General features: G+C 50.6%; 2 protein-coding genes across 3 annotated transcripts in view; one reads left to right on the top strand and one right to left on the bottom strand.

Moving 5' to 3' along the window:
• The window catches only part of TG (thyroglobulin), a 279837-nt gene that overhangs the window by 82743 nt on the left and 171588 nt on the right, over positions 1-25506 (bottom strand). The window lies entirely within an intron of this gene.
• Positions 624-25104, top strand: SLA (Src like adaptor). Of its 2 annotated transcripts, XM_008061955.2 has the most exons (7): positions 624-867; positions 11117-11216; positions 12386-12472; positions 14524-14627; positions 18320-18451; positions 23712-23844; positions 24797-25054. In XM_008061955.2, the coding sequence occupies exons 1-7, from the start codon at positions 687-689 to the stop codon at positions 25005-25007; spliced, it is 948 nt and encodes a 315-aa protein (XP_008060146.1). In that variant the 5' UTR covers positions 624-686; the 3' UTR covers positions 25008-25054. The 2 variants fall into 2 exon arrangements, with proteins under 2 accessions (XP_008060146.1, XP_008060147.2); XM_008061956.2 differs by lacking the exon at positions 18320-18451 and having other exon boundaries at positions 24797-25104.

Raw genomic sequence — 25506 nt, 5'->3', positions numbered from 1 at the left:
GCCAGAATTGAATCCTGGGTGGTCACCCTGGAAACCAACACAGAGCAAACAGCGATCTAGCATCAGCGGTTCAAATCCCAGCTTTACCATGACTTGCCAAAAGGACTTGGACAAGTCACACGTCCTCTCTGAGACTCAGTTTCCCTCACTGCAAAACGAGCTTAATTAAGCACAGTGCAGGCACTTTACAATGACTAAGAGTAACAGCTGAAGTGAAATGCCTTAGGAGCACACACAGCACGCAGCAGGTGGACAGTCCCCCTGTGGACGTTTTTGTGAAAACATGTTGGAAATGCAAACAGATGCGAAAAAGGAGGAGCAGAAAAAGAGGGTGCCCCTTCTCCCACCTTCTGGCCACAAGGCCGTGAAACTCCCGAGTTGTGTGTGCTTTGCATCCCCTCTGCCCAGAGCTGGTGGGAGGGCTCTGGGTACAGATACTTTCTGGGCCACCTGAAGTGTGGCTCAGCTTCTCACACAAACCCCGCCAGGGCTGCCTGCCCTCCTCTACCGGGGGGTGGAGGAATGGAAACTCTTGCCACCAACAGCATTTGCTAGCAACTTCCCTCTCTGTGGTTTTGCTGCCATTCCCTTGATAAAAGAACTTGAGCTGCGCGCATGTAACCATCTCATCTTCACATGAAAACAGCTGCCTTTCAAGAAGCCGGCTGCCTGAAAAATGATGCAAGATGCTCTCTAAACTGGGTCATTCTCCACTCGGAGAGCTCAGGGCGCGCTTCACTCTCTCTGTGTGTCTCCTGTACCGTAGGCTTCGAGCATCGCCGACAGCCCCGGGGAGAGAGACAGAGATGGGAAACAGCATGAAATCCACCCCTGCGCCTGCTGAGAGGCCTCTGTCCAGCCCAGAGGGTAAGTCTGACTTCTTTGGTGAGAAGCTTAACCTGGGCCTGAGAGATCCCATGGCGAATAATTGTTGAAATCGGGCAGTGGGTACTGGGGGCTCATTATACTTGTCTCTCTAGCTTTGTGTGTGGCTCAAATATTTTACAACTAAAAGTTTAAAAGGATTGGGTGCTTGGCACCCCTGAGGGATGCTGGATCATCAGTATTTTGAGGTGAGTCTGCGAGGTCAGCTGGTTGAATTGCTTCATTTTCCAAGTGGGGAAACTGAGACCCACAATGGGGACAAAATCTGTGGTATTAACTATCTGCTGATGGATTTCAAATCCAGGCCTGTCTGATTATGAAAATTAGACTCTTGCTTGCATGCCCTGCCAGCCCAGGATGTGTATCCTCATCCTTGTAGGTAGCTTGGCAAAAGCCTTATCTGTAGAACTTTGCTCAGCTAGATGCCATCGCTATGATGGCTTCCTAAAAAGGGAGGAATTCGTGTGTCCCGTGGGTGGCATCGCAAGGTGCCAAACATTCCAGGGGGAAGAGGCCAACATTGCAGGTTGATCAGGGATGACAGAAGTCTGCCAGAACCCCAAAGCTACCAAGACTCCCTCAGAAAGTGGCCAGAGACCTGGGAGGGTCACCTGCGAGCAGCAGAGAAAGGTCAAATCTACCTGCTCCGACTCAGCTGTGCTGTCACTTCCAGCACTTGGACCTTTATTCCAGCTGATCCCTAGCCTGGGTGGTGGTGGGTGTCCTGGGTGTGTCCTCTGAGGGTGTGGGAAGGGACAGCTAGGGGAATCAGGTGCCCATCCGCGTCCACAGGATGAGTCATGGACCACCTTGGGACACTCCACCTCCAACTTTACATAGCAGCATCCAGGGCCTGGTGTCCCATCTCTCAGCAGGGGTGACCATGCCTCCCAGCACTGCCCACTGCACTGTGTTACACAGAGTTCAAAGGGTGCAGATGGCCTCTATCCACTGAGCTCCACGTGAGAGTGGAGAGACAGGTTCCTGGTCCTTCCGAGTCGTCCGTGGTCCCTTAACAAGGAAGTCTTCTAGCTTCTTCCAGAATGGACATGTCCAGCTCATGGAGGCAGGTGGCCCCTCAGATGTCCCCAGAGAGTGTGCCAACGTCCAGCCACCCCACCGCCTCACTCAGGTCAGGTGCAGGCAATTCTAGTGGTTCTTATTTTTCTAGCAGAATAACTCCCCTCCCCAAACCAAGCCCAAAAGGGAAAAACAAAAAGAACGTTCCCCAGGACCAAGGAGACAGAACCAGTTGAGCAGATAGAGCCCAGCGTGTGCCCCTGGGGCCCTCTGTCCCCGTGTCCACTCCGTAAGACTGTGCATGTGGCCATGTCACTGCGAGGGAGAGGCTGGGTCCTTCCCCACCTCCTCCCAACTGGCCAGGTCACAGCCAACTCCTCGGATCATGACCCTTGCTAGAAAATGGAGGCCGCAGTGCCAGGGACCTGGTAGGCACCCACCCACCGAACCCATCCTGTGTCTGTGACCTCCTGGCCTGGGCAGAGGGGCTGCATGCTTGAGCAAGCCCCATGAAAACACCAGCCTCCAAGGAGCTACGCCTTTGCCTTCATTTTTTCAATGCAAATTGTCATGAAATAAGTTTCTCTTTTTCCATCGTGTGGGTGGGAGGTCACCTCTATAGCGGAGGTAGGCGCAGGGGTCCCCTCCGCCCCCGGGGAAAGAGAATTCCCCGGGTTATACCCAGGTCGAGATCCAGAAAACCACATCAAGAGCTGGCGGGCTGCTTTCTCACCCCCCACCCCTAGAAGTTCCTCTGATCATGGGTCCCAGCTTGATTTCCTCTTTTCTCTGACACCTACTTGAGCAAGGGAGGACAGGGCGGTGCACTTGACGGTGCATCACTTAGACCCTATCTGCATGCCACACAGAGTTCGGGTTTGCACAGAATGGCGGGTCTCAAATGAGTAACCCAGGAGGTGGAGCAGGTCTTGTGATTGCTTTCGGCCAACATGCAGTTAGAGCCTCCTCTGACATTGGCCTGAGGGTCAGAGAGCTAAAAGCAACACAGGCTCCCTGTCCCGCACACCAGGATGGGTCCACCAGGAGGCCAACCTGTGGACCATTAGACAAGCGTGTTTTCTGAGCTTATGGGAGACCATTCTTCCCCCAAACCAGGACTGTGAATGCTTTGGGATATGAGATATAGTCTCCTAAACTGAGCTTTCCAGAATATTCCTGATTGGTCCAGTTACCGGGGATTAATATCTTAAAACCTACAGAGAAAGCAGGGATGGAAAAGGGCAAGTTCCAGAGGAAAAAGACCCTGCCAGGATGTCTAAATTTCCCTGGGAAACCCTGCAACTTGAGACCCTCAGCCTCCCCCAAAGGCTTTAGCTGTAGGCTGGATGGGAATGACCCCTCCCCCACAGCACCAGCTTAGCCTAAGTGGCTGCCTGATACCAGAGGATGTGGATACTCCTTAGGTCTCCATCTGGGGTTATCTGACCACATGGAGCTGTATCTACATGGCCGTTCCCCAAAAGTTTTAGAGGGGCAGGATTGGTACATCCATGGCTGTTTCCAAATTATCCCAAATCATTCATTTTTCTCTGCAATTCTATGCCTGTTTCTGTGCCAGTTCAGAATTGACCATGATCTAGGGAGCGCCCCAGGCTGTCAGGGAAACAGCAGACTTTCCCCCTTAAAATGAGAGTTTAGTCACTCTGCTGTAATGTTTTCCCTCTTATCCCCCTGACCTGAAGTGAGAAGTCACTCGCAGAGGGGGCAATGCAGTCCCCTTTCTGTGTGTGCAGAGTGGAAACAACACCAGGCAGTACATTTACATAGCTGTCTGATGGAAACATGGGGTGGGGTGGGGTGGCGTGCAATGGGTGGGGCTCGGGGGGAAGCAGGGCACAGGGATGTGGCAAGACCTTGCTCGAAGCTTCTCGTGAGTGGTCCTCAGACCACCTGCAGCAGAATCCCCTGGGAAATATTAAAATGCAGATTCCCGGGCTCCACCCCAGACCTGCTCATCAGAAATGGGAGGTGGAGCAGCAAGCTGAATTTCCTCCAACTCCCTGGTGAAATCTTTTTTTTTTTTTGAGTTGGAGTCTCACTCTGTCTTCCAGACAGGAGTGCAGTGGCCACTCCCGGTCACCGCAGCCTCGACCTGCTGGGCTCCGGCGATCCTTCCGCCTCAGCCTTCTGAGTAGCTGGAACTACAGGCTCGCGCTACCACGTCCGGCTTGTTTTTGATTTATTGTGGAGATGAGGTCTTGCCGAGTTGCCCAGGCGGGTCTCGAACCCGCGAGCTCAGGCAATCCACTCAGCTCAGCCTCCCAAAGCGCTGGGATTACAGGCTGAGCCACCGAGCCCGGCTTCCCTGGTGAATCTTAAGCCCCCTAAAGCTTGCAGACCCCAGACCAGCTTTCGTCCTGCCTCTGCAGTCACACAGGAGGAGAGATAAGACGAGAGGGTTTACGGCCTCAGTGTCTCTGTTCTCCTTTGTAAAACGGGCCTCACTCGGTGCTGGTAGTGTGCCAGACACGGTCCCCAGAGCTTTCCATGCACAGCAGTCCCACGGGGCTGTCACCCCACTCTCTACAGCAGTTGAGGAAAGCGAAGCACAAGAAGGTTATAAAATGACTTGCTGGGAGTGGGCAGCTGGGATTCCAAGGTAGGTAGCCTGACTCCAGAGTCGTCCTCTTGCCTCCACAGTGGAAGCAGCGGGTGGGGACAGACTTTTGAGAATCCCACACGTTCTGAGTGAGGATGGGCCCTCTCTCGAGCCAGGAAGTGTTTGCCTGGCCATGAGATGTAATGACACAGACATTTTAACACCCTCACGAGGGGTCCCCTATGAGCAGCCTGTGTCAGAGCTGGACCAGAACACTGTTTCTGATCTGGTCTTACCCCACTGCTGGTACATGAGATGGTTTTAGGTGGAACATGATCATTCAGTTTTTATACCCTTGTACATTCATGAATATCAAAAAATATAACTCCTCCGATACATCCCAGATTTCACCTGGCTTAGAAAAGCCACTTGAGTTTTTTTTTTAAGTGAATTAATAATATTAATAACAACGTTCATTAGTAACTAGTTGGAGATGCTACCTGACTGAGACAGAGGAGGGTAGAGTGGTCCTGAGCATAGGCCTGCCCTGGCCAGGGTGATGTGGTGTTGAAACTGGTCACCCAGCCTTCCAGGTGGGTGTTCTCAGATCAGTTTCTGAATTTCGGGGTGTCTCTGCGTTCTCATCCCTAAGTTAGGTAGTTACACTCTCTCGGCTTCATTGGGAGGTGTGGTGACCCCGTGCACAGCACACAACCCCATGCTGGGCTCCCTCCAGAAATGTGTTCCCTGCTGTTGCTCATGCTTGTGACAGGGAGGAGGAGGAGGAGGAGGAAGAGGAAGAATAAGGTGGGATGAAAACAAGTGAATTCGGGCAAGCCCCGGGGACCCGAGCAAAACAGATTCTGGGCCCACCTGCCCAAGATGTGTTTTGACTGTTTCCTGCTTTTGCTCTGTGGAAGCCCCGTCCCGTGGCCCTGTAGCATCTGAGTGCACTGAGCTGACCCAAAAAAGCCTTAGGGTCCGTTTAGTTCCAAACTGCCCCTCTAACAAATGGAGAAACCAAGGCTTTGGGCAGAAAAGAGCGTTCTGGATGACTGGGTCTCACATACAGCCCTTTACACACAGATAAGAGGATCCAAGGGCCCATGGTTTGTGGTGACAGATAGAACTCAGTAGCTCTTCAATTGGGCTAGCCTGCCTGGCTCCATGTGACCAATCAGTTGTGTGTGTGTCTGTGTGTGTGTGTTTCCTGAAAGAGTTGCTATAAGTTGAGTCTGCTTTGCCCTTTCAGGAGGCCACAAGTTTGGGCATGACTCCAGGGAGTGCATACCAGAAGCAGAACGCCCCAGGCCAGGTAGCTCTGTGCCTACCAGTTGCTCTGAGCCAACCATGCCAGCTCTCAGGACTCAACTAGAGCCAGCCTCTGTCTCCCTGTTCAGCGTGAAGCATTGGTTGGGGGGAGGTTAGGAATCCAGCATCAAGGAGGGCCATGTGGCTTGCGGGCTTTGCAATCTCCCAGCCGTGTCACTAAAGCCTGGCTGCTCTGGATTCTTCACCCCGTGAATACTAAGCTACTTTCTGGAGGGTTGGGCAGAGCCTTGAATGATAAGTTTCTCTAGGCAGTTCTAAGCGGGAGCTACCAGGCTTCTTCTCTGCATTTGAAAAGAAATAGTCATGGTGCTCCAAGGAATGACAAAGCAAAACAGGGTCTGTCCCCTTCTGACTAGCTTGATAAGTTCTGCCTTGGCCCTTCCTTTTTCAGACGCATTTCCTGTTTTACGCTCTTGTACGCTGTGTTCAATCCAACTCATCCCTGAGTTGAGCTTTCAGCAAATATTTGGTCTTTTGAATTTCATCATCTGTTCTCACCACATAGAGTTTGTTTTTAGATAATAGGAAGAGAAGAAGATGTTTTCCAATGTGCACTACTAGGCTTTCACAATTGAGAACATGATTAGCTGAAATTGGCCTTGGATGATGGCATGCCAACCCCGCCTGTCATGAAACTGATATTAGATGCTACAGACCCTACATGCAGAAGGCTTCACAAATCCTTAACCCAATCATACAAGGCAAGTTTTGATGTATCACATTTTTATTTTTTATTTATTTATTTTTGAGTTGGGGTGTCACACTATCACCCAGGCTGGGGTACCATGGCACGATCATGACTCACCCAGCCTCAACCTCCTAGACTCAGGTGATCCTCCCACCTCAACCACCCAAATAGCTGGGACTACAAGCTCACAACACAGGCTTTTTTTTTTTTTTGAGAAACAAATTCTCGCTTTGCTGCCCAGGCTGATCTTGAACTCCTGGGCTCACGGGATCCTCTTGCCTCAGCTTACCAAAATGCTAGGCTTGACCAGGCACAGTGGCTCATGCCTCTAATCCCAGCACTTTGGGAGACTGAGATAAGAGAATTGCCTGAGCCCAGAGGTTCCAGACAAGACTGGGCAATTTGGTGAGACTTTTCTCTACACTAAATACAAAAAAAATCAGCCAGGAGTGGTGGCACACACCTATAGTTCCAGCTACTTGGAAGACTGAGGCATAAGGATTGCCTGAGCATAGCAGGTCAAGGCTGGTGGCCGTGAGTGTGACTGGGTGACAGAGTGAGACGCTGACTCAAAAAAAAAAATCAAGCTAGGTTTACTTAAAACATAAATCTCGCCCCAAATCGCAGCGTTATTCAGGGTTGGAAATGGAATTCAAGGCAGGACTGATTGATTTCAATGCCCATTCTCTCTCCATAAAGCTCTTCTAAAAATTCTCTCTGGATTTCTCCTTTCATGCCCAGCACACATGTCTTCGCTTAATTTGTTTCCTTATTGTCTGTCTGCAATAATCCCAGCCACCTCCTGGCCACTCCTTTTCTCTGCCTGTCTCATTTATCTGATTGAATTCAAGCTCTACAGGGAGCTGGGGTGAGTGGGTGACGGTTACAGGAATACTTGACAATGTGTTTCAACTTTGCCAGCAAACTTGAATTTCCTACCTTGCATTTATTTGACTGTGGGGACCAAAGCTCAGGGAAGACGTGGAAGGGCTCCTGGCACCAGGTCTTGCTTAGAATGGCCGCCCTGCCTCACAGAGGTACAGACCAAATAACACTGATGACAAAGGTGGAAGGTGACAGGTGACAGGGACGCAGGTGAAATCCCTGGCAAAGGACCAGGTGCCTTAAGCAAAAAGCCCAAATGCAAAATTTCCTCAGCGATGCTCAAGTGTGATAGCTATCAAAGCATCACTGCTATGGAAATTCCACAGGAAACTCAGTTTTGCTGATGTGAAATTGAAACCTCTAACGCCTTAAGCTCTCTTTTTCCTCACTGGAACAGTTGTTTTTATAATGGGATTTTGCTTTTATTTTGTTTCTGTTCACTTTGTTTTGAACATGATGACAGACAGTTGCATTTCACCGTCTTCATCTTGAATTAGACATAAACTCCCAAACCTCTCGGTAGACCCACAACCTGTCTCAAGGTTCTGTTATTACCACAGAGGACACATGCTGTGTCTCTCATTTCAACACTTGTTTTTCATAAGGACACAGTGGCCGCCCACCCAGCTGCTTCCCACAAATCAAGTTTCTTTTTGCCTGGGTCCTTCCGGGGCCCGTTTTTAAGAATATAGTAAGGTCAGGCACGGTGGCTTATGCCTATAATCCCAGCAATTTGAGAGGCCGAGGTGAGAAGATTGCCTGAGCCCATGGGTTCAAGACCCACCTGGGCAACATGGCAATACCTCTACAATAAATCAAGAAAAATTAGCCGGGCGTGGTGTCGCATGCCTATAGTTCTAGCCACTTGGAAGGCTGAGGCAGAAAGATCGCCTGAGCCCAGTAGATCAAGGCTTTAGTGGCTGTGAGTGTGCCACTGCACTCCAGCCTGAGCAACAGAGTGGCACTCCAACTCAAAAAATAAAGAGAAAAGAATATAGTAGGGCATGTGTCTCTCCACATTTGCATTCAATAAGCCTGAGTTGAGCATCCTTTAAAGGACAGGCAAGGCACAGGCTCCAAGACACGGAAGACATGTGTGCTCCCAGCTCACAACTGGGTGGGGAGACAGACATTCCCCTGACACTGACAACTGCACAAATGAAAAGGCACAACCTGGGGACACTGCACCAATGAAAGGGGCTGAGAAGGGATATTAGCACCGTGGGAAGGCTAAGCCTCCTCTCTAGGGCCTCTGGGGAGATGACTCTGGAGTTGACGGAGGTGGCAGAATGCGGGGGGGAGTGTTCCAGGCAAAGCGAATGGCCTATTCAGATGCTCTGAGGACCAGGGAGTTTGGCATGTTCGAGAAAGGCCCATCACACCTAGTAGAGGCAGTGGAGTGCCGTGTTAACGAACGGCCCTTTCCTAGTTGGGGACCGCTAGTCCAGGAAGAGCCATCTCCATCTTGAAGGTGTCTTCCAACCCCTCATTCTCCAGACTAGGAAACCCAGGCTCAAGCAGGGAAGGGCACATCACATCAGCCTCAGCTTCTGAACGGACTTGCCAGGAAGCTCAGCAAACCCTACGCCTTGGACTCCCTCCCTTGTGGGGTCTGTCATTCATTTTGTATTTGCGATGTTGTATTTCTTTCTTAAAGAGGGCCTCCAAAAGTTACATCAGCATCTTGCGCCCCCAAATCTGGACCTGTCTCTCATGAGAACTCCGGACTTCTGGCTTCAAACCCAACACAATTTTGACGCTGGCTCTAATGTCTGGGGCAGGGTCTGGGCCACCCACGGAAGAATCCCCTTTTTGAAGTCAGTGAGGTAGAGTGTGACGGGGATGCCCTTCCCCAGGCCCTGCGTGCGATGGGTCGGAGGCCAGGCCGATCAGCCCTTCCATACCAACACTGCTGTTTCTCAGAAGCCCTGACCTCTTTTCAAGACACGTAAGGCCTCCAAAGATCACTTTTGGTTTCCAGCTCACACCCAGGAACTCTTGCTTTTACGTGGTTTATTATCTGTGACTCAGCTTCCCCAAGTGAACGGTCTATCTATATCTATCTACCCATATGTTTTTTTAGTAGGAGTCTCACTTCATCGCCCAGGCTGGAGTGCAGTGGCATAGTCATGGCTCACTGCACCCTCTACCTCCTGGTCTCAAGAAATCCTCTCTTCTCAGCCTCCAGTAGCTGTGGCCACAGCTGTATACTACCACGCCCAGCTAATTTTTTGATTTTTTTTATAAAGACAAGGTCTCGTTGTGTTACTCAGGCTGGGCTCAAGCAATCCTCCTGCCTCAACCTCCCAAGGTAGAGGGATTGCCAGCGTGATCCATGGCGCCTGGCCTGAACAATAAATGTTTGTGTATGCTATTCTACTGGGATCACTTGTTTCTGATACATTCATCGACTGACAATTGAACCCTATCCACAACCGCATCCCTCTCTCTCCCTCACTGTGGGACGTACTCTCTCTTTAGACTCAGTCTGTCTAAGAGACTCAGAGACGGTAGAACATATGAGTTGTAAGAAGCAGATCTGGAGTCCCAGCAGAGGGTGTCTGGATCCCAGAAAGTGGCTTGGTTGGGTCACTGAGCATGCATGCCTGAGTGCTGGGATTTTTCTAGATTTTCCTGGGGTGAGAAGACCAGGGAATGATTCTTCCCTTGATCACTCATGTATTCTGTAGAAGGTTCCATTAGGGCATCAAGACAGGTTCTGGACAGGTGCTCAATAAGCAATTACTAAATCAATGAATGAACAAACGAATGAATGATGGTACTCGGAATTTTGAGTTCAGCTGCTCAGCCAGCAGCTAGAGTGGTAAACATCATAGTCACGACTGCATTTGCTGGTTGGTAAGACATCTTATTACTTTCCCAGGAACAAACCCCAACACCACCTGCATCTTAGACATCTGAATTATGGCAACTCACTGAAGGCGTAAAGCAGAGGCATCATGTAGTGTCAGGAAGCAAATCCACACTAGATCACGACACTCTGCCCTATAGTAAGCTGTGTCATGGGACCAGATGGCATCCTGAGCTCTTCAAAACTCTACCAGAACTATTTCCAATACACGTACCATGAAAAAAAACACTTGGTTTTTCTTCCCCCAACAAAGTCCACATTAACTGAATGGCCAGCATGGTGTCTATATTCTACAAGGAGGCATTGTGTTTCATCTCAAAGTCAGCACCTCTTGGTTCTGGCGGGTCCTTGGGATTTATTTAGCCAGAGCCCCAACTTCCCCCCCTCCAGATGTTATAGATATGGGGCCCAGGAGGCCCCGAGGGGATACCCGAGGCATTGGTGACAAGAAGGGATGTTAGGGCACTTTGTCATTCACAAGGTGGGGGCACATTCGTCTCTCTCGAAAGGACCCTGACATGAGATATGAGTGCCCATTTTAAAGATGGAGAGAGTGAGGCTAATAGACACAGGCGTGTTTTGAAACCAGATCCTATGACTCCAGCTCACAGGCCTCAGGGTCCCATTTCTCAGACGAGAACATCAGGGCCAAAGCAGGCTTGAGAATGGAATCTGTCACCTGACCCCCAGAGTTTCCCATATACACCGTGCTGCCATCCTTGAAGAGAGGAAGGCCTGCCAGGTTCTTGCGTTTCATAAGTAGGACGTCTCCAGCTGACAGACCCCAAGGAGCGGCCCGTCCTCGTTCCCTCCTCACCAGGGTCTCCTTTAAGTTGCTTGTGAATAGAAACACCCCTTGCTTCTGTCTCCCCAGGACTGGACAGCGACTTCCTTGCCGTGCTGAGTGATTACCCATCACCTGACATCAGCCCCCCGATATTCCGCAGAGGGGAGAAACTGCGTGTGATCTCTGAGTGAGTTTGCATTCCAAAACTCGCAAAATTCCGGCAAGAGGATGAATTCAGTGTGGGTGGGAATCATTAGATGTTTAGCAATGGTTATCTAGTTCTACTGGGCCCTTGGTCCTATTGTGAGGTGAGATATTTGGCCCATACTGCAATCCTCCTCTTGAATGTAGCCGGTGCTCTAAAACCTTCCGTGGCTCTCTGTTGCCTGGGACACAACATTTAAGTTACATGACTTGGCTTTTGAGACCCTTTCTGATCCAACTTCTTCTCATATTGGCCTTGTCTCCCACTATATGTGCAGTGTGGATACCATGTAGTCATGAAGGCTGGAAAGGAGAACCCTGAGTCTGAAAACACTTCTGACAAGAGACAAAAAGTAGTGTCTTCTCTCTAGGGCTTCTCCAATCTGATTCAATATAGCAATAGAGCAGGGCAGGAGTTCTGGGCCTCTTTCATTTTATTGAGAACCTCACTGATGTCGAGACATGGAATTACCTTTGGTCATATTGCAGAATATTAATCAATAGAGTAAACACTGATTTTTTTAAAAGCTTCCAAGTTGGGAACATCAGTTGGGAACATCAGCTGGTAACCCTGAAAGGCACTACTGCCAGCATGTGGGAGGGTTTACCAGCAGACTTGGAATAGGGAACATCCATTGGATACGTATGCTTTATTTTATTTACGTATTTATTTGTTTTGAGACAGAGTCTTACTCTGTTTCTCAAGCTGGAGTGCAGTGGCAAAATCACAGCTCACTGCAGCCTCGAACTCCTAGGCTCAAGCAATCCTCCTGCCTCAGTCTCCCGATTAACTGAGCCACTGGTACACACCACTCAGCCTGCTTTTAAAATTATTATTTAATCATTTGCAGAGACGAGGTCTATCTATGTTGCTCCGGCTGGTCTCAAACCTCTGGGCTCAAGCAGTCCTCCTGCCTCATTCTCCCATAGTGCTGGGATTACACGCGTGAGCCACTGCACTTGGCCCATATACTTTCAAAACTAAATTTTCAGATGAGGGGAAAAATTCAGGTCCACATGTCCAATAACAGATTTTAAAAGCGGGGTGCCCCACCCGTCCTGGGTTAAATCTGACAACTCTGTTCATCATCCCTTGCTTTGCCATTTACCTGTCCCCCTGTCCCCCGTACCCGTCCATTCTTGTTCCCACAGTGAAGGAGGCTGGTGGAAAGCCATTTCTCTGAGCACGGGTCGAGAGAGTTATATTCCTGGAATCTGTGTGGCCAGGGTTTACCACGGGTGAGTCCACGTCTCAAATAGCGTCGGCAAGGTGTGGAGTTTACGCCGGAGACCCCTTAAGACAGGCCAGAGAGGGTCCAACATGGAGCAGGGGGAAGAAAGGCTCTGGGCCCAGGACAGGCATGTCCCCTCTGAAAAGGGCAGCTAGGGTGGATGAGTCCTTTCTGCTCTCTGGGACTTGACTTCATTAGTAAAACAAAGGAAGGGGAACTTTTGGTCCCAGCATGACGGTCCTGGCACAGAGCAGTAAACCCAGACCTTACATCATCCTCAGCCCGTATGGGTTCCCATCCTGCCTCTGTCACTTGGTGGCTGTGTGACAGGGCACAGGCTACTGAGCTGTCCGCGATCGCCCGTCCAATAGAGATCACAATGCAGCATGACAGGGGTCGTGATACATAATAACAAGACCAAGGCATGGGAATGCAAGGGCATGAGGTGGGGTGACGCCTGGGCAGTGCTGGAGCGGTGTCACGCCACACAGCAAGCGCCCCCCGCCCCGTGGTGGCGACATCCTTAGCAAATATCCAGAAGCGCTCGGAGGATTCTCACTGCCCACAGTGCCCGTGTGCCCAGCTTAGCAAGTGGGCAGGATGGCAAGGAGGAGCTTTAGAAAGCCAGGCTCGGCTGATGAGAAGACAAGCACACCGCTTCCTACTATCACTGTGCAGGGGAGGGCTTGCAGCCTCCTGGAGGCTTTGGGGCACAGAGCATGTGGACACAAAGCTTGGCTCCCCTCCTTCCAGGTGAGGGTCCTAGAAAAGTCGCTTAACTTCCTGGAGTGACACTGTCCTCATCTGTCAAGCGATCCAAACTGGAACTTAGCAAAGAAGTGCTCAGCGTATAGAAATGGAAGGAAAAGGGAGAGGAGGAAGAAGGAAGGATCTTTTTTTTTTTTTTTTGAGTTGGAGTCTCCCTCTGTTGCCCAGACTGGAGTGCAGTGGCACGCTCCCGGCCACCGCAGCCTCGACCTGCTGGACTCAGGCGATCCTTCTGCCTCAGCCTTCCAAGCAATCGGAACTAGGGACGCACGCCACCACGCCCGGCTAATTTTTGTGATTTTATTGTAAAGACGAGGCCTCACCAAGTTGCCCAGGCTGGTTTCGGCCCCCCAGGCTCAGGCAATCCTCTCGCTTCAGTCTTCCAAAGTGCTGGGATTATAGGCTGAGCCATCGCGCCTGACTGGAAGGGTCATTTTTCTAAATATTAAGCCACTTCTTCCTGTTTGGAGAAGGACTTTGCACGCCACTGCTCGTCGGATTAAGCGGTGATAACCCTCTGAACCTTTGAAGATGGGACTCAGTGCGTTTAGTTTCAGCACTGATGAGCTCCATCATGAACACCAGAGGCCATTTCTGTGTTTAGGATGACGAAGCTGAACAAGCCATGACTCTTCTGTATCAGCTGCTTGCCACGGATCATTCATTCATTAATCTATTCATTAGCAAATACGCACCAGCACCTTCATGTGGAAGATGTGAGGCCTGGGCAACTTGGCGAGACCTCATCCCAATAAATCAAAAAAATTAGCCAGCCAAGGTGACTGAGGCGGAAGGATCGCCAGAGCCCAGCAGGTCGAGGCTGCCGTGCTGCGGTGGCCGGGAGCGGCTACTGCACTCCAGTCTGGGCCACCGAGTGAGACTTCAACTCAAAAAGAAAAAAAAAAAGAAGATGTGAGCCTTCAGCCAGCAGGAGGGGGCATGGGGGAGGACCCAGAGGAGTACCTTACATTTGACCCTAGGGTCCTGCCCACGAGATGTAGCAAAGTTCTTTCATGTATCGAATAGGAAGGGAAGCAGTTACAGAATTGGGTGGCTCAGAAAATTACTTTCTAACTTGGCTCTACCAATTCCTGACATGGTAACTTGGACAGATCACTTAACCACTCGGACCCTGGGTATCCTTCTCTGTGAAAGTGAAATTATACTCCCTGTCTTTGAGGACTGAAATGAGGGGTGGGCTTCAAGTGCTTAACGTGGTGGGTGGGGCATTCCCTCCTTTACTGGAGTAGGCCTGCTGGGGATGCTCATGGCTGTCCCCTTCCTTCCCAGCTGGCTGTTTGAAGGTCTGGGCAGGGACAAGGCAGAAGAGCTGCTGCAGCTGCCAGACACAAAGGTCGGCTCCTTCATGATCAGAGAGAGCGAGACCAAGAAAGGTGAGCGACCTCCCACTCATCTGCCCACACTGGGCCAGACCGCCATTTTGCTCCCGGCTGACTCATGACAGGCCTTCATTTTCCTTCCTACACGCACACAAAGCCACCCAATGTGGTCAGCTCCCTGCAGTCCACACGCCGCCGGTGAGGCCCGCATAAGATCCAGGGGACCAGAAGCGGACACGGGTGCCCAGCTGGCCATGGCCACGAGCCTGGCCAACATCAGGCCCGGCCGACTCCCACGGGGACACTTTCCAACCACTGAAAACAAGCCCGAATGCTGGGTGTGGGCTGTGGCACAGGCCACCTGTGTGCCCGGTTCCGTGACTGACTTCTCCGGCCTCCGTTTTCTCATCCGCAAAATGGAGCAAAAACCCCTTCCTGATAAGGCCGTGGCGAGATTCAAATGTAATCATATTTGCGGTGCCCTTGCTATGTGGGAGGCCCCCAATGTCAGTTTCCTCTGTTCCCCGTAATTAAATTAGGCGGTTCAGTGAACCAGGGCAGGCAGATGTCCACTCTCACGTGGCCACCGCCATCTTTTTTTTTTTTTTTTGAGTTGGAGTCTCACTCGGTCGCCCAGACTGGAGTGCGGTGGCCGTTTCCGGCCTCCGCAGCCTCACCTGCTGGGCTACGGCGATCCTTCCACCTCAGCCTTCCGAGTAGCCGGAATTACAGGCATGTGCTACTATGCCCGGCTGATTTTTTGATTTATTGTAGACATGAGGTCTCGCTGCCCAGGCGGGTCTCGAACCCACGGGCTCAGGCAATCCACTCACCTCAGCCTCCCAAAGGCGCGGGATGACAGGCTGAGCCACCGAGCCCGGCCACCGCCATCTTTATCATGATCATTCCCCTGCCTCCTATGCGTTAAGTAACTCAGTAAGACTGCAAGTAGCACTGGCTCTCCGACATGTTCAGAGTCAGGCTCCTGAATTCCAGTTTCAGCCTTTCAGATGACCAAGACGTCACCTCCTCTTGCTAACCCTCAGGCCCCTTATCTGTAACATGGGGTTTACAATACGAAAGCGCTTAGTATCTCGTACCCTGTCGGTATATAGTGAGCGCGTAAACCTGGCAGGAGCAAAATGCTTAACAGTTAGAACTGTCCAAAACTGAATTAATAATAATGACTTTGGGGCAACCCCTTCGGGTCTCCTCCCACTGTGGGAGCTTTTCTGTCCTCTCAATAAATCCTGCTTTCTAAAAATAATAATAAGAAGAAGAATAGTAATAACGACTTTGTAAATAGAGCCAATAGCTTCAAGTTTTTAGCCTGTTTTTTTGCACACCTGCTATCAAAGAAGAGAAGACACAGCCGCCAAGAACATTCCCCGTGCACCTATTAAGTGCCAGAGTACCTCGTGCCGGAACCCTCCCACAAAATGAGCATCCACCTTGCTTTGGGGGAAGCAGGGTCATAGCTATGTGATGGAAAAAAAGAGCCAAGAGCAACTTTTTCCTCTAAAACCTGAATCTGCTGGAGTTCCACAAGATCAAAGCAAAGGCAAAATGTCCCATGCGTGTCCCAGGGGTCCCCTGAGGCAGGACACCCCAACTCCTAGGAAACTCCTAGGCAGGCCCAGCCAAGGGGAGGAGGACCCCCAAGTGGGTGCCACAGCTCTAAAAATAAAGAAGTCAGGGGCAGCTCTGCCATCTTCCTGGCTGGGTAGGCGTGGCTGCCCCTCCCTTGAGTATGCAAAGGTCTAATGATTTTCCACTAACTACCCTTAGCCTGCTGGGAAGGCACACCCAGGGTTGATTCTGGGCAGGCCTCGGGTGCTTGGAGGAGCCCTTCAGGGGAAAAAATTCATACCCCGGGCAGCGTCCTCAAGCTGTGCCGCTCTGGCCACATCCCTCGGGGCCTCTGAGCCTCTATTTCTATATAAAATATTTGGGGATGCTACCTCCAAGGGTCTTTCTGAGCATGAACAGAGACATTGATTAGAAATAGCTTAGCTGGGCTGGTGGCTCAACCTGTAATCCCGCGCCTTGGGAAGCTGAGGTGAGTGGATTACCTGAGCCCGTGGGTTCGAGACCCGCCTGGGCAACTTGGCGAGACCTCATCTCTACAATAAATCAGTTTAAAAAATAGCCGGGCATGGGAGCACGCACCTGTAGTTCTAATTACTTGGAAGGCTGAGGCGGAAGGATCGCCACAGCCCAGCAGGTCGAGGCTGCGGTGGCCGGGAGCGGCCACTGCCCTCCAGTTTGGGCAACAGAGTGAGACTCCAACTCAAAAAAAAAAGAAATAGCTGGACCCCCTGCCCAGCACGGACAGCAGAGACACAGGCAAGGCAGGCCCCCATTCCCCTCACGGCCTCTTTAACACCTCGCTCTGGGAACCCCAGAAGACAGAGCAGAGAGGACCCCTCAACATGACCTGAGGTCAGTGTTTTCACTTTCCATTTGAGGAAATTCAGGCAGTGCCCAAGGCTCCGCTCTTACCAACCCACCCTGGGCCATTACTCTAACGACTTGTAAGGAGAAACAACACACCTTTCACAGGTTTCTTAGAAAAATGTCTCAATTGCTCCAAATTTCTGAGAAAACCGAGCGTAAGTCAGAGGGTGAAGGGACCAGGCAAGGGGGGACATCGCTGTAAGGTACCTCTCAAATGGGTGATGTGGTGGTAGGTTCATTGCCTGGGACCTGGTTGGCAGGGGAAAGGATGGGGGAAAGAAATAAACAAAACAAAACTCTTGGAGTTTGCCCGGAAAAGATTCAAGAATGACTGTGGAACTGCAGGATACAACCAAACTCTAATCTAATTAAATCCAATTAAATTACTAAGGCAGCAAAAAATAAAAAAGAAAAGAAAAACAAAAAAACACCAGGCTGAAATTGACAGAATTAACAAGAAGAAAATGTCTCAAGAGGCAGAATGGGCCACTCCCCCTTAAACCCTGTCCCACCAATGCTGCCACACCACACATTTGAGGGATCCTTACCGTGATAGTCCCCTTCCCTGGTCCTACTCCCTCTCACTGATGGTTGGCTTTTCCAGAAATTTGAAGCAGTAGAGAAGTTTTTCTAAGAAATCCATGATTTTGACTCATCCGATTCATCAAATTACATTAAGCTCTAATCTAATTTGTCATCAGGAGTCTCAGAAGGACAGGGAAGACCCCAGATGGCTTTTTTGTTTGCTTGTTTTTTATTTTTTATTTTAAAGATGTGAGGTACAAGTTAGGATTGAGTACACAAGTGGTCTAGGTACAGGTGAAGCTCGGGCCTCCCTTTGGTCCCCACTTCACTTGGTTTGGGATCAGGTATCCTGATTGATGTCATGTGCCCCTGGCAGTGTCACTCCCTTTCTTGCAGTATTATGATAGTTGTTCAGGGTCTGCTTATGAGTGAGGACATGTGGTACTTGGTTCTTTGTTTCTGTGATAGATCACTGAGTATCACAGACTCCAAATCCATCAAGCAAAGAGACTAGACCTGTGTGTCTGAAAACTTGGACCACATCCGGGTTGAACACATCACACTCTCTCGTGTTCTCTAACAGGAGATACTGCTAAGCTGAGAGGGTTCCAGTGGTGGGAGGGGGCAGCGTCCCAGCACCCCAGCATCATGGTTGCCTTCCGGGGGCGGGGACACTTCTCTGATTCAGCCGTGGGGGACAGGCTGGCCAGGTGCCCCTGGATGGGACCGGGTGGAATGCACTGACCTGTCCTTGCCTTCCACAGGGTTTTATTCGCTGTCGGTGAGGCACAGACAGGTGAAGCATTACCGCATCTTCCGCCTGCCTAATAACTGGTACTACATTTCGCCACGGCTCACTTTCCAGTGCCTGGAGGACCTGGTGAATCACTATTCCGGTAAGAGATGCTCCACGAAGACCACCTGCCACGTGGTCTTAGCTAATTGCCCCGCAGCACCGCCATCAGTCTGGGATGTGGCAGGGTCACCCGTAAATGCCAGTGATTGACTCCCACCTTCCACCATGCAGCCTTCTTGAAACGCTCTCTGGTTCATTCCGTCTGTCAATTTCAGGCAGACACAGACAGCCCATGGATGCTGCTCATCTCAAATTCACCCCCTCTCTACCTGTAGATAACGATGGTTAGGGTGCCCCTAGATCCAACCAGCTTGCACTTCCTTAAGTGGGCCGTGCCTTGCCGAGTCTCTGGGGCTCCGTTCTGGAACGCCACTCATTTTCCCTTTCCTGCTCGTCCAAATCCTCTTCAGCCTCCAAAGCCAACGTGAACCCACCTCTGTGATGCAGTAGTAGCAGTTACAATTTGTTTCCTGTCTTCTCTGCTCCCTATCTTCTCTGCCAGGATCTCATCTTCCTAGCGATGTCCCCATGTGGCCGAGTTCATCAAGCACTAGCTTGTGTCCCCCCCACCCCAAGCTCTAAAGACTGGGAATTGTACTTTATTCCTCTGTGTATCCTTCCTGGACTCAGGAGAGAGAGCCAGTTTTTCCCAGCCTGACCTAGATAAGTAGCATCCTCCAAGATGGCGGACATCCAGTGTGGTTTTGATAGAGATGATGGTGCAGGGTTGAGCCAGAGGAGGGAGAGTTGAGTTAGACTGTGAAAGGTCTGAATGCCAGGTCTGGTGTTGGAAAAGGGAGAAGCTATGGAAAAAGGAGAATCTGTAAACAGTTGACCAAATTCCTAAAAGATGGCTCTGGAACCTCTGTGTTCATATCTCAGGCCTGCTCACCATTAGCTGGGCAACCTTGGGCCGGCGATTCACCTCTCTGAGCCGGCATTTTCTCATCTGTGTAATACAGACAGTAATAGCACCCGTCTCCTCAGGATGTCGTGAGGATTCAAGGAGTCAGTATATAGAAGGCAGGTAAAGAACGCCTGGCTCAGAACTGCGAGTCTTCTGCAAACCAGCTGCTGTTACTCAGGCATGACCTCACCTTCATTTTCTTCTTCTGCCAAATTGGAGGGAGGAAGAGGAAAAAGCCGAAGGAAGCTGCTTTGGCTTGGCCAGCGTCTTCTCTCTTCTGGGTTCAGGATGCTCGAGCTCACACCCCTGGGCTACTTGGCTGGCATTCTCTAGGATTCAGGGTCTTGCATGAAAGAAGAAAAGGGTATTTCCAAGCAAAAGGTGCCCACGGGCCTCTGGTTATCACTCCTGGCCACGGGAAGCAGCAGGGCATGAAGGAAAAATGGCTACACGGTGGGGGGGGCAGGACCATGCTTAGATCTGTGCCACGTGAGACCTTGGCAAGGCTCTGTGTCTTTGGAGTCATGGCTCCCCATTGACGGAGGAGGGTGACACTGGTCCCCTAGCAGATGACGGAATGAACGGTGATTAAACACGAGCGTTGATGTACCATGGTCAACACAGCCTGTCACGTAGCAGATGCAAAATAAACGATAACAAATCTGACTTCAGTGATAACCCGAGCCCGCAGCAGTTGGCTAAAAATGAAAGAGGAAGGAGTTCTGGAAACAGCCAACTTCTGCCGGGTATGAGCAAAGGTTGGTTGTGGTATTTGGCTTTTAACAACAATCATTGGAGGTGTATGGAGACCATAAGTTTTGCATAGACAAAAGCAAACATGAAAAAGATACTGCCCCAGCAAAGCTCCTGGGGACCAGGAGGCCACAAGGCTGCAAGGCCCGGTCGCCAAAGTCCGCCTGGGACTGCGTGGCCATGGGCGGATCTCACACGGATGGTGCACTCATGGCTTCCCAAAATATACGAAGGGGGACCCCCAAAAACCCAGGATTTATTTATAAAAACCTGCATATTTATTCTTACATGTTTAAACTTCAGTCACCTTTAAAGTACTCTCCGTTGGATGCAATACACCTATCAAGATGCTTTTTCTGCTGCTCAAAACAACTTTTGAATGAGTTCATTTGGATGCTTTTTAGTGCTTCTGCTGTTGTTTGTTTCACCTCTTCCACACTGGCAAAACGTATCCCTCTGAGGACTTTTCTCATTCTGGGAAACAAAAAAAGTCACTAGGGGCGAGATCGGGTGAAATAGGAGGGTGGGGTACAGGGATCATGCTGTTTTTTGGTCAAAAACTACTGAACAGCCGGGCTCGGTGGCTCAGCCTGTAATCCCGCGCCTTGGGAGGCTGAGGTGAGTGGATTGCCTGAGCCTGCGGGTTCGAGACCTGCCTGGGCAACTTGGCGAGACCTCATCTCTACAATAAATCGAAAAAAACCCCAAAAATTAGCCGGGCGTGGTAGCAAGCGCCTGTAGTTCCAGCTACTTGGAAGGCTGAGGCGGAAGGATCACCAGAGCCCAGCAGGTTGAGGCTGCGGCGGCCAGGAGCGGCCACTGCACTCCAGTCTGGGCAACAGAGTGAGACTCCAACTCAAAAAAAAAACAAAACAAAACTGCTGAACACTTAGCGTGGTGTGGTCAGGTGCACTGTAAAATCACCCATCATGAAATGGGCAGACGCATTGAAAGAATCTCCTAAAAAGAATGTACTGAAGCCGAATGTAGCCTCTCTCAACAACGCTGGCTGGTATGCTGATGCCGACGGGCTCCTAGAACACTTACCTAGTAGGGGAAGCCTGTCCTACAAGAAACCCACCCTTCAAAAGATAATTCTGGGTTTTTTTTGGAGGGGGTCCGCCCTCGTATTCCTGGCCACTGAGTCACTCAAAGGATTCTAGGCATCAGTTCACCTCTGAATAGCTGGAAAGGGTCAGAAAACCTGGAACAATTCCTGTGCTCCTGTAGGATCCCAGAGTGGAAACCTCAGGGCCCTTCCACCTCCCGCTGGATTCTTCCTACAGGCATGGCACAGAGAAACTGTGCACGAGGAGTCAAGCAGATATCTTTGTTTCACAGGTTGCTTGTATTTATTCATCTGCCACCTTTGGGCCATTTACTGAACATCTCAGAGCTGTTTTTGTTTTTTTGTTTTTTCATCTGCAAAACGGGATCACTCACATGCAACTATCTTCACAGGATCGTGGCTAAGATCAAAAATAAACCAAAAAATCACACATTTGAAAAGTTTGGCACCTAAAGTTTTCCGTGCATGGTGTTACTAAGAGGACAGAGGGGGTGGGGTAAAAATAAGTTTTAAAGTATGGCTGGAAAATGAGGGATGGGAAAACCCTTGAATGCAGCATTGTTGGTTGAGAGGAATGAGCATTCTGGCCAACTGTGTAGACGCATGAATTAGAAGAGGATGTCTAGGTCCTAGAGACAGCTGCAGAAAGTCATCCTTCTTCTAGGAGGCAATCAGTTGCTTTTGCAACGAGGCAGCGAGGTGGGTTTTGGTCCTGTTTCGGTGGCCCCGAGTAAGTGACTTGACCCCAGGATCTTCAGTTTTCCTCATTCCCCACATGGTCATAAAACACAGACGGCCCAAGGTTGGTTGGTTGGGGCCCCAAAGAGACCAAGTGAGGGAGGTCACTCATTGCTGGATCCCGTCACGAAGTGTTCATTCGCTTGCTCGTTATCAAAGCGTATTTTTCATCCTAAGCATTAACCTCTCCGTGGAAGGGCGTTCTCCACATGTCCCTGCCTGTGCCGTAGGCGGTGGCTGATTTCTCTAGTCTTTGAACTTGAACTTCGTCTTCCTCGCCTTATCACCCAGGGGGTCGTTTCAATTCCCAGCCCGTGGCAGGCCGTTATTTTAGACTCACATCCAATTAAGCTTCCCTCTCAACTCATGGTCTCACCTCCCATATCTCCGCGGGCGTCTGTGATCCTTCAAGTTCTTAGCAAAGTCAGACCGAAAACAATAAAAAGAGGCATGTCTGACTGCCTCCGTGACAGGCCGGGTGTGTGTCTCCAGCGACAATTTCCTTTTGTTCTTTAGCAAGGACACCCCAGAGAGCGCACCATAAATCAGAAGGAGGCAGAGCCTGTCAGGGGTGGGATACGCTTTCTAAAACCCGGTGACATGGTAGCTTCAAGGTCAGGGGCGGCTCAGTCCCACGGGAGACGAGCAGCCTCTCTCACCCTTGGTCAACTGACCTCCCGTGTCTCCCCTGGGGTGCAGGAAAAGCACTGGGGTCTTCAGCCTGGGTGAGACCACACGGAAGTCCCTCAGTCTGAGTACAGGGAAATCAAGTCTTTCTCATGATAACATGGGCTGGGAAAGCCTGCAAGAGATGGAAACCACCTCTTGTTTTCGTTGTTGTACTGTTTTCAGGTTGGGGTCTCACTCTGTTGCCCAGGCTGAAGTGCGGTGGCATGATCATGGCTTACCACAGCCTCAACCTTCGGGTCTCAGACAGTCCTCCAGCCTCAGCCTCCCAGGGAGCTGGAACCACAGGCGCTCGCCACCACTTAATGTGTCTAGAAGGATGAGGGACCTGGGAGCTCAGAGGTTTCATAGGAGCCAGGGGAACAAAGAAATGGGTTCATTTCCTCTTCTTTCTCTCTGTGCATGAGTGTCTAGAGTGGGAGAGAGGCTGTCCTCATTCTCCCTTTACCCATGTTCCCTCTTTTGCCTCATTGGTTTCCCCCCCTCTTGTGCTGCGTCTTCACACTTCTTGTGACTGTTCTTCCCTTCCCTCTCCCCATCTCTCTTTTTCTCTGACCTCGCCCCCTCCTCTGCCTCCCTGGCTCCTTTCTTTCATTGTTTATCTTCTCTTTCTTCCTACAACTGTACGCGGCATCCCCGTGATGGTTAGACACTCTTCTGTGTACTTGGGGGACCAGCGTGGCATACAGCTCCCAGGGTGTCGTTTCAAGAACTAACGGAATCGGGCCTTCATGGAAAATACTGGAAGGCCGAGGCCTCGCTTGGGCACCCACGTGTCCCCCCCGTTCCCCTCATTTTGCAATTGAGGAAAGTAAAGCTCAGAGAGGTTCAAGGTGTCATGTACGATCGTACAATGGGGCAGAGCTGAAATTTAGACCCTGGTTTGGCTGATTTTGGATCCCAAGCCTCCCTCTCTACCCGTGCCACGCTTCCTGCAGAGCACGTGGGGTTGCACTCACACTTCTCAAACAACTGGGTGCAGGATGACACTCAGCCTTGCCACTACCAACCACGCCCCTTTCCAATCCCGGACTGTTTCCTCTCGACAACAGACAGGGAGCTGTACTGACTGGCGTGTCAGGTTCGCACCCCACACCAGCACTCCATCCCCAGGGTCTCTGACCAGTTGTCTGCTTCCCTCCCCAGAGGTGGCCGACGGCCTGTGCTGTGTGCTCACCACGCCCTGCCTGACACAGAGTACAGCTGTCCCGGCAGCGAGGGCTCCCAGCTCGCCTGTCACCTTGCGCCAGAAGACCGTGGACTGGAAGAGGGTGTCCAGGTGGGTGTGTCCACGTGTGTGTGTGTATGTGCTCGGTGAACATGTGAGCATAAAACAGTGTGCATATGCCTAGCACATGGAAACCGTAGCCAGTGTCAGCCGGCCCTCGTGAAGCCTGGGGGGGTGGTATCTCAAGCAGGTATAGACCAGGGAATCCCACTGACATCCGGGACCCCTGGCAGGCCGATCCAGTCTCAGGGCTCACGGAGTGTGTGACTACTTCCCGCCAAAGCCCTCAGACCCCAGTTCTGAAAGTATATACTGAGCCCCTGTCCAATGTTAGCAGTGTATTTTTCAAGCTCAAATACACCACCTTGCTTTTTTCTATTATTAGGATCCTAGAACTCAACATACATCATGTTTAAACTAATATTATCTAAAACCCTCTCACAAAGTTTAAACACATCAGCAAAATCCCCGGGTGACTTTGTTTCTTCTAAGGGGAACAAAATTTTAAAAACATAATAATAATAACAATAATAATAATAATAAAACTTCTACTAATTTGTCTGTTTAGTCCATTGTCAGCTATTGAATTTTAAGGGATATTTGTAACTTGAGACTGTTGGGTTACCTTAATAATTAAACATTTAAACATTAATCCAGACATCCCATTGGAAAATTCAAAGAAAATCAGAGATCAAAATTACCTGAGAGATAAGTAAAACTGATATGCCTTCTAAATAACATAAAGAAATATCCACTAAAATTTAGAGTTGGGAGTTTTAGCCCTTCGAGAAAACAGTGGTTCAGACAGGTTAAGTGAGTTTTCCAAGATCGCACAGTTCACACACATAAGACCCAGAATTCAGACAATAAGTGAGAGAAATATTAATCAGGCTCTTCTCTTCTGCTTCCCTTCCTGTTCTCATTCTGTCACCTGCCATCCTCTCCTCTCTCCACGTCCCTCTCTGTCTCCCCCTCCTCTGGCCCCTTCCCTTCCGACTCGCAGATTGCAGGAGGACCCTGAGGGTGCCGAGAACCCGCTTGGGGTGGATGAGTCCCTCTTCAGCTACGGCCTGCGGGAGAGCATCGCCTCCTACCTGTCCCTGACAAGTGATGAGAATGCCCCCTTCAACAGGAAGAAGAAGAGTGTCTCCCTGATGTACAGTGGCAGCAGGAGGAGGCGCTCCTTCTTCTCGCCGCCCTACTTTGAGGACTAGCCAGAAGACAGACGCCGTGGTTCACGCCCAAGGGGAACAGAGGTTCCGACTCTCACTGGGACCTTGCACAGAGCAGGGCTCCCTGGTCCCCAGGGAGCCTCACATCTTCCAGAAGCCGAGAGAAGCCACAGGGAGACTAAAACTGGCATCTTCTCTGTCCACATCATGACCAAAGGAACCCCGCCCCGGTGTCCGATTGGTACTGTGGCATCAGGATACGCTGAATCATGACACACCAGGCAACACAGGGGGAGGTCCGCCATGTGTGTGTGCACGTTGTGTGTGTGGGAAGGACATGTCTCACAAGGACATGCACCAGGACCATTCTCCAAGCAGCTGTCCAGTCGCTTACACGGTGAGGTCACCAGAGAGAACTTCTTACGAGCAAGCCGGAGAGAGAGATGACCCCAAAGTGGTGACCTGACAAAGGTCTGGGCTTGCAGATGGATCGATTTTTTTAAACCAATGAACAGGTCTTGAATATGTGTCTTCTCTCTTC

Source organism: Carlito syrichta, unplaced genomic scaffold, assembly GCF_000164805.1.
Source record: "Carlito syrichta isolate Samal-C Ts95f unplaced genomic scaffold, Tarsius_syrichta-2.0.1 Scaffold305643, whole genome shotgun sequence".
NCBI lineage: Eukaryota > Metazoa > Chordata > Mammalia > Primates > Tarsiidae > Carlito > Carlito syrichta.
The sequence above is the reverse complement of the archived record's forward strand: the minus strand, read 5'-3'. Positions and strand labels throughout refer to the sequence as shown.

Excerpts from the sequence above, each read along its gene's own strand:
- SLA (XM_008061955.2), top strand. The coding sequence starts at position 687 with ATGCTCTCTAAACTGGGTCATTCTCCACTCGGAGAGCTCAGGGCGCGC. Across the intron at positions 868-11,116 it reads GCCTCTGTCCAGCCCAGAGG|GACTGGACAGCGACTTCCTT; the intron begins GTAAGTCTGACT and ends CTGTCTCCCCAG. Across the intron at positions 12,473-14,523 it reads GTGGCCAGGGTTTACCACGG|CTGGCTGTTTGAAGGTCTGG; the intron begins GTGAGTCCACGT and ends CTTCCTTCCCAG.